The sequence below is a fragment of the Octopus bimaculoides genome, chromosome 17, assembly GCF_001194135.2.
Source record: "Octopus bimaculoides isolate UCB-OBI-ISO-001 chromosome 17, ASM119413v2, whole genome shotgun sequence".
Lineage (NCBI taxonomy): Eukaryota > Metazoa > Mollusca > Cephalopoda > Octopoda > Octopodidae > Octopus > Octopus bimaculoides.
In genome coordinates this window covers 47,542,952-47,556,211 of record NC_068997.1, presented here as the reverse complement: position 1 = coordinate 47,556,211, position 13,260 = coordinate 47,542,952, and the positions used below count along the sequence as shown (strand labels likewise).

General features: G+C 35.4%; 1 protein-coding gene across 4 annotated transcripts in view; it reads left to right on the top strand.

Annotated features, from left to right (window-relative positions):
• LOC106881175 (unconventional myosin-XV) overlaps window positions 1-12,991 on the top strand; it is a 324,434-nt gene extending 311,443 nt beyond the window's left edge. For 2 of the 4 annotated variants that reach the window (XM_052973938.1, XM_052973939.1), the window contains 10 exons: window positions 461-544; window positions 2,207-2,297; window positions 4,289-4,467; window positions 5,512-5,586; window positions 6,269-6,333; window positions 7,912-8,051; window positions 8,653-8,702; window positions 10,152-10,229; window positions 11,323-11,457; window positions 12,643-12,990. In XM_052973938.1, coding sequence (XP_052829898.1) covers window positions 461-544; window positions 2,207-2,297; window positions 4,289-4,467; window positions 5,512-5,586; window positions 6,269-6,333; window positions 7,912-8,051; window positions 8,653-8,702; window positions 10,152-10,229; window positions 11,323-11,457; window positions 12,643-12,738 — 993 coding nt within the window. In that variant the 3' untranslated portion in view covers window positions 12,739-12,990. Of the gene's footprint in view, window positions 1-460; window positions 545-2,206; window positions 2,298-4,288; window positions 4,468-5,511; window positions 5,587-6,268; window positions 6,334-7,911; window positions 8,052-8,652; window positions 8,703-10,151; window positions 10,230-11,322; window positions 11,458-12,642 lie in introns of all 4 variants that reach the window. The other 2 variants (XM_052973940.1, XM_052973941.1) reach the window with 2 other exon arrangements.
• Window positions 12,992-13,260: the final 269 nt, after the last annotated feature.

Genomic DNA, 13,260 nt, shown 5'->3' with positions numbered 1-13,260 from the left:
GGTCTGGAGAGCCAGTGGCTGCACCAGGCTCCAATCTGATCTGGCCAGATTTCTACTGCTGGATGCACTTCCTAACGCCAACCATTCCGAGAGTGTAGTCGGTGCTTTTTGCGTGCCACCGGCACAGGAGCTAGTCAGTGGATGCTGGCATCAGCCACGTTCATATGGTGCTTTTTACATGCCACTGGCACACTAGTCAGTCAGTGGGTACTGGCACCGGCCACATTCAGTTGGAGCCTTTTATGTGCCACCGGCACGGTAGCCAGTCACACGGACCTGGCATCGACCACATTTGAATGGTGCTTTTTACATGCCACTGGCACAGGAGCTAGTCTTGGGGTACTGGCATCAGACATGTTCGGTTGGTGCTTTTTACATACATACACCAACATACATATCTACCTATACATATATAAAATATTATATTACGTTGTATAATATTCTTTTTCTCTATTTTTAGGAAGGAAGAATGACAAAATCTCAGTGTTTCTCTTTCTCTGGAATGGACAAGCCTAAACACACAATTGAAGTTAGATCATCAACTGTAAGTAATATTTTAAAGAGAGGTGGATGATTTTTATATAATCTGTAGATTATTGAACAAAATTTCTTGGGTTTTATCACATCCCAAGTTCAAGTCACAACTTTGTCTTTCATCTTTCTGGGGATAAAGAAATAAGTGGCAGTTGAAAATTGGTTCCCAATTAGTCAACATTACCAGTCATTCAAAATTTGTGACTTTCTGCTTATATTAGAAATGAATGCTAGAGCTTTCCTCCAAGAGAATTTCCATTTAACTACAAATCTCTAGAAATGTTGAACAATATTCCTGGTTCTCTACATTCTAAGTTCAAATCTGCTGGGGTCAACTTTGCTTTCCATCCTTCCAAAATCAATTAATAAAGTACCAATCTCAGGCAGTTGATTGACAGAATTACCAAAGCATCTGAATCAAGTGAGTGTCATGCTGTAATTTGTGCCAGTTCTTTATGTTCGGGTTTCAAATCTCATTCTGGCCTACTTGGGTGTCGGAGAATCTGATCCATCACCACATGGTTCTTGAGAGCCTTTAGTAGAACCTTCTGTTGCAAGCTTTTAGACCAAATTTCCAGTCTGAGGATATCTTCCTGCCACTGGTCTGACACCCCTTAAAAAGGGTTATGGGCACTACCTTTCTTTTTTGACTAAACAATGAAACGGACAACAAGACGCAGTGAATTATTCAAAGATTCTTTCTTAAATGTCTGTTCTATCTGAATGTCACTTTGTGTGTGTGTGTGTGTGTATATATATATATATATATATATATATAAATATATAATCTTTCTATATGTATATATAACTTATCTTTTTGTCTGCTGACAACTTTTTCCCTCATAGAAGGGTAAAATAATCTTTCTGTTGTTTTCACAGCTATACTGCGTTCAAAATATTACTTTCTTGTCTGTATGATACGATACACATTCAATGTTTCCAAAAACAAAAAAGTTTGTTTATATATGCTGTTGCATTTCAAAAGAAGCTATTTATTTAGCATTTAGTTAATGGAAATTGTTGTTAGCTGGTAGTTTAGCTTAATTAGTAGAGTGCTCGGCCGATATCTGAGAGGTGACAACTTTTTCTGACATATAAGGGTAAAATACTCAAGCTTTCTGTTTTCATAGCTATACTGCATTTATATAAAGATAAATTACACACAATATATATATATATATATATATATATATACATATATATATATATATATATGTAATTTAACTTTCTATATCTAAAATGTATATATATATATATATATATATAATTTGTGTGTGTATGTATATATATATATATTATATATATACCACTTAAGCATAATGATACTAAGTAATAATCTGGTGTCATAACTCAATATACATATCCTTCAGAATAAATGATAAAACATTAGCTGAGTACAGAGTATAATATTCAAACAAATAACTGACAAAAGAACAAGAAATTATGCACCGAGCTTCATTAGCTTACAGTTGTTTCTGCTATAAGATGCAGTGCTCTAAGAGCTGAGTGCTTGTGCATCACCTTATAGCTTCCTCAGAGAAATGGCTGGAAGCTAATGAATTTCTTGTTCTTTTGTCATTTATTTAATTTCATGCACACACAAAAAATTCTTGACACCTGTTATGTTGAATACATGACAAATTGATATTTTTTTTTTTGTCACTAACTGTAGCTTGTCAAAGACATTATTGAAGAAATTGGTCAACGCCTGGGCGTCATAGATTCAGTTGAGCTTGAAGAATACTCACTTTTCCTTGTAATCAGTAAGTAACACTTGTATATAAATTTATGTTGAATTTTTGTAAACAGAGTGATCCTACAGATTTAGACTATTCCGAGTGCAGCCAATAGGATACAGATAAAGCCACCCTCTAAAATAACCAGTGGGACAAATAGCTAGACTAATCCCTGTGAAGCCAATGATATAAAGAATTAGACTTATCCTCCCCAGTGGAGTCAACAGGATAAAGAGTTAGACTACTCCTTGGGAAACAAATAATATATATATATATATATATATATATATACATACACATGTATTCTCTCGTCATGAATGACAAATGTAGATTCAATAAAATAAGCAGTAATCATGTTCTATAGGCACACATGTGTCCCTTGAGGCCTGCTGGTGCCTTGTAAACCTTTTGGTAAATGGAACAAGTTGAGGACTCAGTTTGCTCGAGTGTTTGTGGATCATTTAGTATGTTGTTTTCTTGAGTGGACAGCAAAGTCTGCTTTGCTCTGTGCCACAAAATCACAATGACAGGTAAGGTTTTCATATATAAGAGTAGTGTTTCACTGGCATGCCTTCAAGTTTGTACACAAAGTTGGTCCTGATATTGAAGTTGACTTTGCTCAAATCTTTGAACCGAGGAGAAGCAGGACTAGTGCCAAGTCCTGTGTTCTGATGCTTCGTTTTCCAAAGATGAAAAGGAAATGCTGCATCACTTCAGATTGTTTTTTAATTTGTCTTTGAAGTGCAAAGAGTGGCCTTTCAACTGACCTTTCTGTTGGGAACTGGCCAATGAGAAGTTGCTTTGGAATTCTGATATCACTCAAACATGAGAGATGACCTGACCATCTAAGCTGTATTTTGGTGAGGATGGCTTCAATACCTAATATATTGCATTTTGTTAGCTCCTCACTGTTATGAATATGGTCACTTAATTTTATGTTAGAGATAGTACACAAGCACTGCATATGAAAAATGTCAAGCTGGTTGATGTGCTTTCAGTACAGGGTCCAAGATTCAGTACCATAAAATAGACAGACAGACAGACAGTGGAGTATATTTTAAATATGGTCATTTTTCCTGCCTAATGTAATCTAACTTAGTGATTATCTCAAACTGAGGTCTTGCTTCACTAAAGAAGTTTTCAAAAAGAAAAAAAAAATTTGAAGTTGTCTCCCATACTTACTTAAATAATTAAAATGATATTTAGTCATTTAGCTTTTGCTATCTTTTCCCCACCACATAAATATTTCTAATTAGAATTGTAATACTCACTACATTAAATATCTTAACACCAACTTAATTATTACACTAATGTAATTAGTACAGATTTTGAGACCAGCATGTCTTATTGCTCAAGAAATTTATTATTTCTACTTCTCAGAAGGCTCACTAAAAGTAACTGAAAGCTTCTCAGTGACCTAATTAGTAGAGGAGATAGTTGTCATAAAGACACTGTAGGGTGAATAAGGCTAGGATGGGATAAATTCAAGGATCTTTTACCTCTGTTAGAAACAAAGCATTTCTGTGTGATGCATATGTATGAAATGAGAGATGGATGTAGAAGATACAAATGCTTGGAAGAAATCAGGTGAAAATTCTTTGGGGCACACATAATCTTAGCATGCACGAATGAGAAAAACTTGGTATATATATATATATATATATATATATATGCTTCACTGCTGTGTAGCATAGCATGCTCCCTTGCCTTGGCATCACACACAAATATGCCCACCATACAAATGGTGTCATTCATTTGCAATCTACCATGAAAACATGTCCCCTTCTTGTGCTGTTCACATTCAAACAACCGAGGGGAAATATTACTTTGCTTGGAAACAGGAGAGGCTGGACAACAGGAAAAGCATCCAGTTGTAGAAAATCTGCCTCAATGAATTTCATCTGACCCATTCAAGCATGGAAAAACTGGACATGAAATAAAATAATAATGATTTCACATATTTCTCTATTCTCTTTCTTTCAAAGTTACATTCAATATTTCATAAACCTGTGTTTCAGATTCTGGTAGATCAAGTTCTCGCTACCATAGGATTTCACGCCACGAATATTTCTTTGACATTACTGCTGATCTGCAAAAAAAGCCAACACCCTATGATGTCATCTTCCAAAGAGATGTCTGGATTTTCCCAATTCAACCACGAACCAATGAGATCTACATAAATCTCATGTTTGCTCAAGTAAGATGTCCACATGTTTGATTTCCTGATGAATTTGTTGATGTTTTTATTTGTTTGCTTCATTAGTTTTATCTTTTGTTTATTTGAATCGTTAGACTGCAGCCATGCTGTGACACCAGCTTGAAGAATTTTTTGTCAAACTAATCACTGGCAATACTTATTTTTTTACAAAGCCTGGTATTTATTTTACCAGTTTAATACCAGGCAGAATAAATACCAGTCTCTTTTGCTGAACTGCTAAGTTATTGGGACATAAAACAAACAGGCACACACACACACATATATATTGGGTTGGCAACTAAGTTCCTGCCGTTTTTTTTAAATTTAAATTTTTTAAAAGGTTTAATAAAAAATATAACTAACTGATTAATAATGTATTCACCATTATTGTTTTCAATACCTCGTTGGTATAAATCACCCGATTTCCACTCGAAAAATTGATCCAACCAAGCTCTCAATTCTGTATCAGTATTGAATGAAACACCGTGCATAGCATTTGAAAGAGGTGGAAATTTAATGTACCAGTCATGTGCTGGGGTTGAAATGTATTTCTATGAAATATCCTAGATGTGAAAATGAGTTTCAACACTATTGATTGATTTGTTAGGAAAAGCAGCCAAATCTCCTTCAGATCACAACTTAGCATCTTGAAAAAAAAAAGGAAACTAAAAAAAAATGCAAAAATGAAAAATGATATAACGCAGCCTTGGATGCCCCCAAAAGATGGGATGGTCATGGCTGGAAATGCCTTAAATCATAGGTCTGCTTGATCTGAGTCAACCTGGGGCTATACAACAAGAAAGTTGCATGAGGTAAATCCTGATGCAATAGTATTCCATGCTCTTGTATTGTGTGTATTGTGACACAACAAACATGTACATATAGCAGTGCTCCAATTTGGTCACAAACAGATGGCTGAAACCAATAAGTCGATTTTGAAAAATTATGGAATTTAGAATGGTTTGTATAATCAAAATAATTCAATAATCTAATCAGTGATTACTCTAATTCAACTAAGACATTGATATTTTCTATACATTGCAGACTATACAAAAATTTCTTGATGGCCACCTATTAGTCTTCCCAAATGGAACATTGCCCAAGGATTCTCCCTATATAGTAAGTAATTCAATCAATATTTCATATATTCTAAGTCAGTGTTATGTGCACACACACACTAATGGTTTTTCAGTCATGTCACCAGACACACCACATTAATTGGGGACTTTTGTGATTTGTGACCATAGAAGTGTCGTAGATATAGCCATAGAAGCATCATACATATTCAGGGATTTCATGACCTGTAACCATAGAAACATAACACATATTCAAGAATTTTGTGACACGTGGTCATCGAAACCTCATACACATTGAAGACTTTCATGAACTGTAACCATGAAAACAATGAAATGAATGTTGTTGATGTTTGTGGTTGCTGGACTGGCTCCTGTGCCGGTGGTACATAAAAACACCCACTACACTCTTGGAGTGGTTGGCGTTAGGAAGGGCATCCAGCTGTAGAAACTCTGCCAGATCAGATTGGAGCCTGGTGCAGCCTCCTGGTTTGCCAGTCCTTAGTCAAATCGTCCAACCCATGCTAGCATGGAAAGCAGACGTTAAACGATGATGATGATATGTATGTATACAAGATGTGGAACAAAACAAACATTACCTTGTATACACACAAGACTAATTTAATGAATTTTAGAATAACAAAGCTGTAGTATTGCTTTAGAACTGTCTGATTCTTTATTAACCCCCACTTCCAGCTGTAAAACTGCTCTCTCGTATTTTTTTGCAGGGTGAACTTGTTGTGTTGGCTTCCCTCCTTCACCGCTCACAAGATCAGTCAACAATGCTTGAGATGTAAGTATTTGTTTCCCATTTTGATGTTTCATCCAGGCCTATCGCCAAACTTTGGTGTCTGGAGGTGCTTCAGAATATTCTGGGTGGATGTTAATTTGTAATAATGCTAAAGCGGAGTCACTAAAATGGGGTAAATATGAGAGTGCACCATTGAATAGTGAGGAGACTGTACTGTTCGGTACTCCTCCTTAGTGACAGGTATGGTTTCATCCTCTACTCACATTTATGTATTTTTATCAGTGGTTTCCAGCTGGAGTGATACAACACCCAAGAGCATGTTAATGTTGCAATACCTTAAAATATTGTAAACAGTGTTTAAGGAGATAGTGATACCCAAGGGTATTGGAAATATCAATTAGGGAACCCAATAGTTCAAAATTTAATTAACGCAATTGACAAAAAAAAAAATCTCAAAGTCTGTATTCCAAAAATGAGCGTGTGGAGGGATAGAGAAAACACACTTAAGGCATAAAAGATTTTCCTCTGGAGTTTATATTTTCTTCATTTGAGTAAAATAAGTATGTTGTAAACCTTAAGCTGGGTTGGCCATGTGATTCAGATACCTGGTAGCCAGCTCTCAAGGATGGCCCTTTTCAGTGAGATCAAGACTGATGGTATGCCTCATGGACATCCAAAACTTTGATTCCATGATCATCTCAAGTGGCTCCTTATATTATGTGGTGTCCTTCCCAATCAGTTGGAGCCCTTTGCTGTAAATCAGAAAGCATGGAGGTCCTTGACCACTTTGATACCAAATGTAGGGGAATGCATGAAGAGAAGAGGAGATGTCATCATCATCATCATCATCATCAATACCCCATGGTTGTTGTTAGGGATGACTTTCAGTGCTCCCAGTGCCACAGGATTTGCCTCATTTCTCGTATTGGTCTTGTCAGCCATGTCTACTCCCATGATAAACAATGTGCTGGAGGCAGAAGAGGATGAGTGCCTTGGATCAACGCTGTCATCACCTCAGATAGGCTGTTGTAAGCAAGTAAGTATACCCTAAGCATAGGGAGATAGAATGATAAAGTGAGAGAAACATTGTTCAGAAGCAGTTTTTCTCAGTTGATGCTGAAACTAGCAATTGAGCAATGTTAGGAATGGTTACTGGAAGAATGAGTGTGGTTCTGGATGAATGACTCTGGTTCTCCTCCATTGAAATCATACAAATTTCTTATAAACTACTAGAAGGAAAAAGTCTCCTTAAAAAATTGCTCTATTTTCTAAGAGAATGGACATCACATGCATGCACACACACACGATTAAGGGTTCAGTCGCACTGTGTGGTACTTTAGGAAAGTGTCTTCTACTACAACTCCAAACCAACCAAGGCTATGTGAGTGGAATTGGTAAGTAGAAACCAAGAGAATCTTGTTATACACACACACACACACAATGTGTATTTGATTGTGTCTTCTTGACATCACAATAGTTGTAAGAGAGTATCACCATAATATGATTAACACTAAATGTGTGTAGGGTGGTATTTGGATTTCAAAGCTGTAATTATTGATAATATTTGTCAAGAATATTAAATTTTGATAACTTTTTTTTCTTCTCATTAATATTTTTCAGAAAAGGCCTGAAATATGTTCTCCCTCGACCAGCCTTAGAGTCTAAAGCGGTGAAACCACAGCAGTGGCTTAATAAAATACATGAGGAAATAAGCAGAACTAGTAGATTGAGCCCAACTCAATGCAGAGTTCATTTCTTAGGTAAGTCATCACATATATATTATAAATAAAAATATACATATACTTATATTTTTTAACTGAACACACGTTATATTTGCTGCTGTAGAATTAATCCACAGCTCAGTTTAACAATAGAGTCTGGTTCTCGTGCACTTTTGGCAGAATCTACACTTTGTTGCAAGCATCTACACCCAGTTGGAGGCTAATTTCCTTCGTTCCTCTTACTAGCATTAGATGTCATGAAAAGAGTCATAGACCCTAAGTTGTTTTTCTATATATTACCAGCTGAGGTAAACTACTGCCATGTTTAACAGTTCAATATCCGTTACTGAAGATGACCAAAACGAGGGCAAAGTCATGTGATCTGGTGGCCTCTAAGCTAGAATAGTAGAGAATTCTCTCTCTGCTTGCAATATATATCGAACGCAAAGTCCACTGGATGACCAGCTGGAGGAGGTATCCTCCTGGGGTTAAATTAGCAGTATCATCTGTTCTTACAGAACACCCAAGTTTAGATGGCAATAAACATTTATTTCTGAGAATCTTTAAGTATTATAATTTACTGTATAGTGATAATTTCTTCATATTCCTAAGAAATCCTTAATTATTTCTCTTCTTTCAGGTATTCTTTCAAACTGGAAATTATTTGGCTCAAGTTTCTTCAAACTAAAGGTAAGTAATTTTGTGGTAGATTCTATATCTAGAGTTGTTCTTTGTAAGAACATATAAATGGGGCACAGGCATGGCTGTGTGGTAAGATGTTTGCTTCCCAACCTAACGGATCTATGTACAGTCACAGTACATGGCAACTAAACCCTTCTGAGTGGATTTGGTAGAGGGAAACTGAAAGAAGCCCGATGTATACATATATATATATGTTTATATATATATATGTTTATATATATATATATATGTTTATATATATATATGTTTATATATATATATGTTTATATATATATATGTTTATATATATATATATATATATTTATATATATGTATGTTTGTCTTTGTACCTATCCACCACCACTTGACAACTGGTGTTGGTTTGTTTACTTCTCCATAACTTAGCAATTCAGTAAAGGAGACCAATAGAATATGTACCAGGCTTAAAGCAAAAGGGTACTAGGGTCAATTCATTCAGCCAAAAAAAACTCTTTAATATGATGCCCCAGCTTGGCCACAGTCTAATGACTGAAACAGACAAAAGATACATGCATACACAAACATACTTATATACATATATTCCTTTCTACTCTAGGCACAAGGCCAAAATTTTTTGGGGTGGTAGCCAGTCAATTAGATCAATCTCAGTATGCAACCGGTACTTAATTTATCGACACCAAAAGGATGAAAGGCAAAGTTGACCTTGGTGGAATTTGAACTCAAAACGTAAAGACAGATGAAATACCGCTAACATTTCTACCATATAATAATCGAAATATATCATCATCGTCGTTTAACATCCATTCTGGCTGTCTGCTGAGGCATGGTTTCTACCACTGGAAGCCCTTCCTAATGCCAACCACTTAACAGAGTGTGCTGAGCACTTTTATGTGCCACTGGTAAGGCTGCGTTTATGCAGCACTGGTACAGGTGCTTTTTAAGTGGTCCCAGCACCTGAAAGGACAAGGCTTGTATATGTGGAAGACAGTGATTCTACTCAGCTTAATACATCTTATCAAGTACAGCAAATTGCCACATCTCCCACTCCATTGTTACTTCCTCAGTGAGGCCCAACATCCTTCTCACCACTTCACCCCTCATCTTCCTGAGTCTACCCTTTCCACAGGTACCCTCCAAAATTAGAGCTCGGTACTTCTTTATGCATTTGTCCTCATACATACACAAGATGTATAAGAAATATAGTCATCTCCATGTAAAAGCCTGACTAAACCCAAACTCTACAAACATTAGAATATGTGACTGACAACTCTGTTTGATTAAGCTCAGTCATTTTAATCAGTTGTACTAATACATAGGACGATGAACTACATTGGAAAAATGTATCCAAAAATTTATTTCTATTAATTAGAAGTATTTAACTGCCTCTAATTAATCTTACCTAATTAAGCTATCAAATTTTTTTTTTAAATTCTAATTCTGCTTTTCTTTTGGTTTTAGTCAATTCCACCCAACATAGGGGAATGCTACCTTGCTATCAACAAGCTTGGAATACAAGTTATTGGCAAGGATGATCATGTGAGTATTTTCGTTAATTTTCAAAATTATGTTAAATTATTATTATTATCATCAGCAGCAGTATTGTTGAGGTGCCAAAGATTAGGTGTTAAGATACACTTATTTCCACATTCCTGGCAGTCACATCTGTTAACTCCCACCCACAATGCTTCTTTTAATTATAATTATGCCTCAGAGAACATGAAAAGAAAGTTTGTTATTTCGTTTTAATGCTAGAATACAAAAAAGACATTGCAACTGTAAAGTGTAAACCTACAAATTTTTGCTTAAAATATCCAGCATTGATCAATTATTTGGTTTCTAGTTTTGAATTATGCTTCCCTATATTTCAACATATATAATGTGTAGGTATTTATATGCTTGTTTGTACGTATGTATACATAATGTGTCTGCATGTATGTGTATATATATGTATATATATATACTAGCCTTGAAGCCGCTTCCTGTGGAGGGCACCTTTGTGGCGTTCGGCCCCACTATTGTGCCGCTTCACAGCCCTCTACTTTTGTGTAATGTAAAATCGACATTACTATGTGCCACATGTCAGATGGCAAAATGATGACAGAGCAATATGAAATGAAGTGCTTTGCTCAAGAACACAATGCAATGTCCAGTCTGGGAATCAAACCCACATCCTCGTAATCGTGAGTGCAACACCCTAGCCACTAAGCCATGTGCCTTTATATATGTATATATATACTGTAGATAATGATGCAAAAAGAAAAAACAAAACCGCTTGGGCTTAATATACAAAATACATAATATACACATGTAAGTAGAGAGAAAAGAAAGAGTAAAAATATTCAAACGATGAATATTCATGAATGAATATATATTCCTCTATTGACAGCAAATTTACACAGACACCAAAGACAGGGGGAGAAGTTCGAATTATTTCAATGCTACTAAGTGCTGTATATTAAGCATCTCTCGATCCCATTTATTGACTCTATATACAATGAGCTACATTGCTGCATCAAACTACAAAATCTTCTTTGATATGGTTTTTATGGTTGGATAAAGATAAAGATGGTAGTGATGGGGGTGCCAAACAAACTCATTCCTTCTGATGTATATTTTCTTTTTTTTTCAGAAAACAATTGTATCCTATGAATTCAGTGAAATACTCTCAACCCGGCGTTACAATTCAGAAAATAACAGAAGCTTCCTGGACATGAAGTTGGGTAATTTGATGGCTCAGAAAATATCCAGGGTTGAAACAGACGAAGTAAGTAATTTCTTTTGTTTTATTAGGATACACAAATCTTTCTTCAGTTTTAAAATTTCTATGATTATTTTTTTCTTCCCATTTCTACTTTCTGACAATGAATTGTTTGTCACATTGAAAGTTGTATTTACTTTACAAGCCTACTGGTTCACTAAGCTGGAAGTTATCTCTACATCTGTGAATACATGACACGCTCAGAATGTGATACTAGTCTTTCACAAATTTAATTCTGAGTTGCTGGTGTTGGTATCCATTTTCATCTGGGTAGACTAAGGCAAAACAACATGAAGTGCCTTGCTTGCAAATACAGCATGCTACCTGGTCTAGTAATAAAACTTACAGCCTTACAATTGAGTACCTAATGCCTTCAGATCACACACAAAATGTGTTGAGAGTTGAAAACAAGGTAGAGGTGGCTGGGAAGCAAGCTTCTTACCACACAGCCAATGGTTCTGGGTTCAGTTGTACTGCATGGCACCTTACTATAGCCTCGGACCAACCAAAGCCTTGTGAGTCGATTTGGTTAAAGAAAACTGAAAAAAGCCCATATATATATATATATACATATCAATATATATCTATGTGTGTGTCTTTGTGTCTGTGTCCGCCCCCCCCCCATTACCACTTGAAAATCGGTGTTGGTGTGTTTACATCCCCATAACTTAGCAGTTCAGAAAAAGACTGATAAAGTTCCAAGGTAGTGCCCCATCCTGGCCGTAGTCTTATGACTAAAAACAAGTAAAAAAAAAAAAACATTCAACAAGATAAATCAAAGAAACGAGCCACTCTCAGCCCTAACCACAGTTGCAATGCATTGCAACTGCAGCCATGGAAGTAATTGTGTAGTCTGATCAGAAATACCAGCCATTTCTCATTCCCTAAATACAATAGGACTGCTGGTCAGTTTCCCCACTCAATAACAATAATGCAGCAGTCTAAGGGGTTCAAGTTGGGGGCCAAAAAGCTCACCTGTACCTTGTGTCATAATCTATCCTCTCCTGAATAGCTTCATTTAAAAGAATGCCCCCACACAGAGAGGGTTATTGTATTTTTCTTTCTATTTTCGTCAATGTTTTTTTTCATTGAAAGACAATTTGAGATTGTCCTAGTTCTAGAAATTATTCACAAAATATAGTAACAATAAGAATCATGTTTTATCATATCTTTTTTTTCTTTCTGTTGCAGTGCACAGCCATCTCAAACTTAATTGGCCAATATATGTCTGTAATAAACTTAAAGAAGAAGAGACAGGGTTCATTACAACCATCAGTTCCTTCCTGAAAGACAGCCGACATTTGCTACTGGACGTGTGTGTGTGTGTGTATATATGTATGTATATGCGTGTTTATATATTTGTATATATGTATCGATATATGTGTGAGTGTGTGTATTTTCATATCAGTATATATACGTGCACATATATATAAACGTATAAGTATATGTACACATGCTTGGCAGATGTCAAACGTAGATGATATATGTATAAGTAAATATATATATAAATATATAAGTGTGTATATATAGATACATACATATACGTATATATACATATACATATATAATCATATATATATATACATACATATATATACTTGTATGTATATATACTCATACGTATATATACTTATACATGTATATATACTTATAAGTATATGTGTGCGTATATATATGTATAAATATATACACACATGTATATATACTAATGTGTGTATATACTTAGTGTATGCATGTATATAAACGTATATATACATGTACTTAGACATACGAATATACAGATAAGAACAAAGATATGTATATACGTAC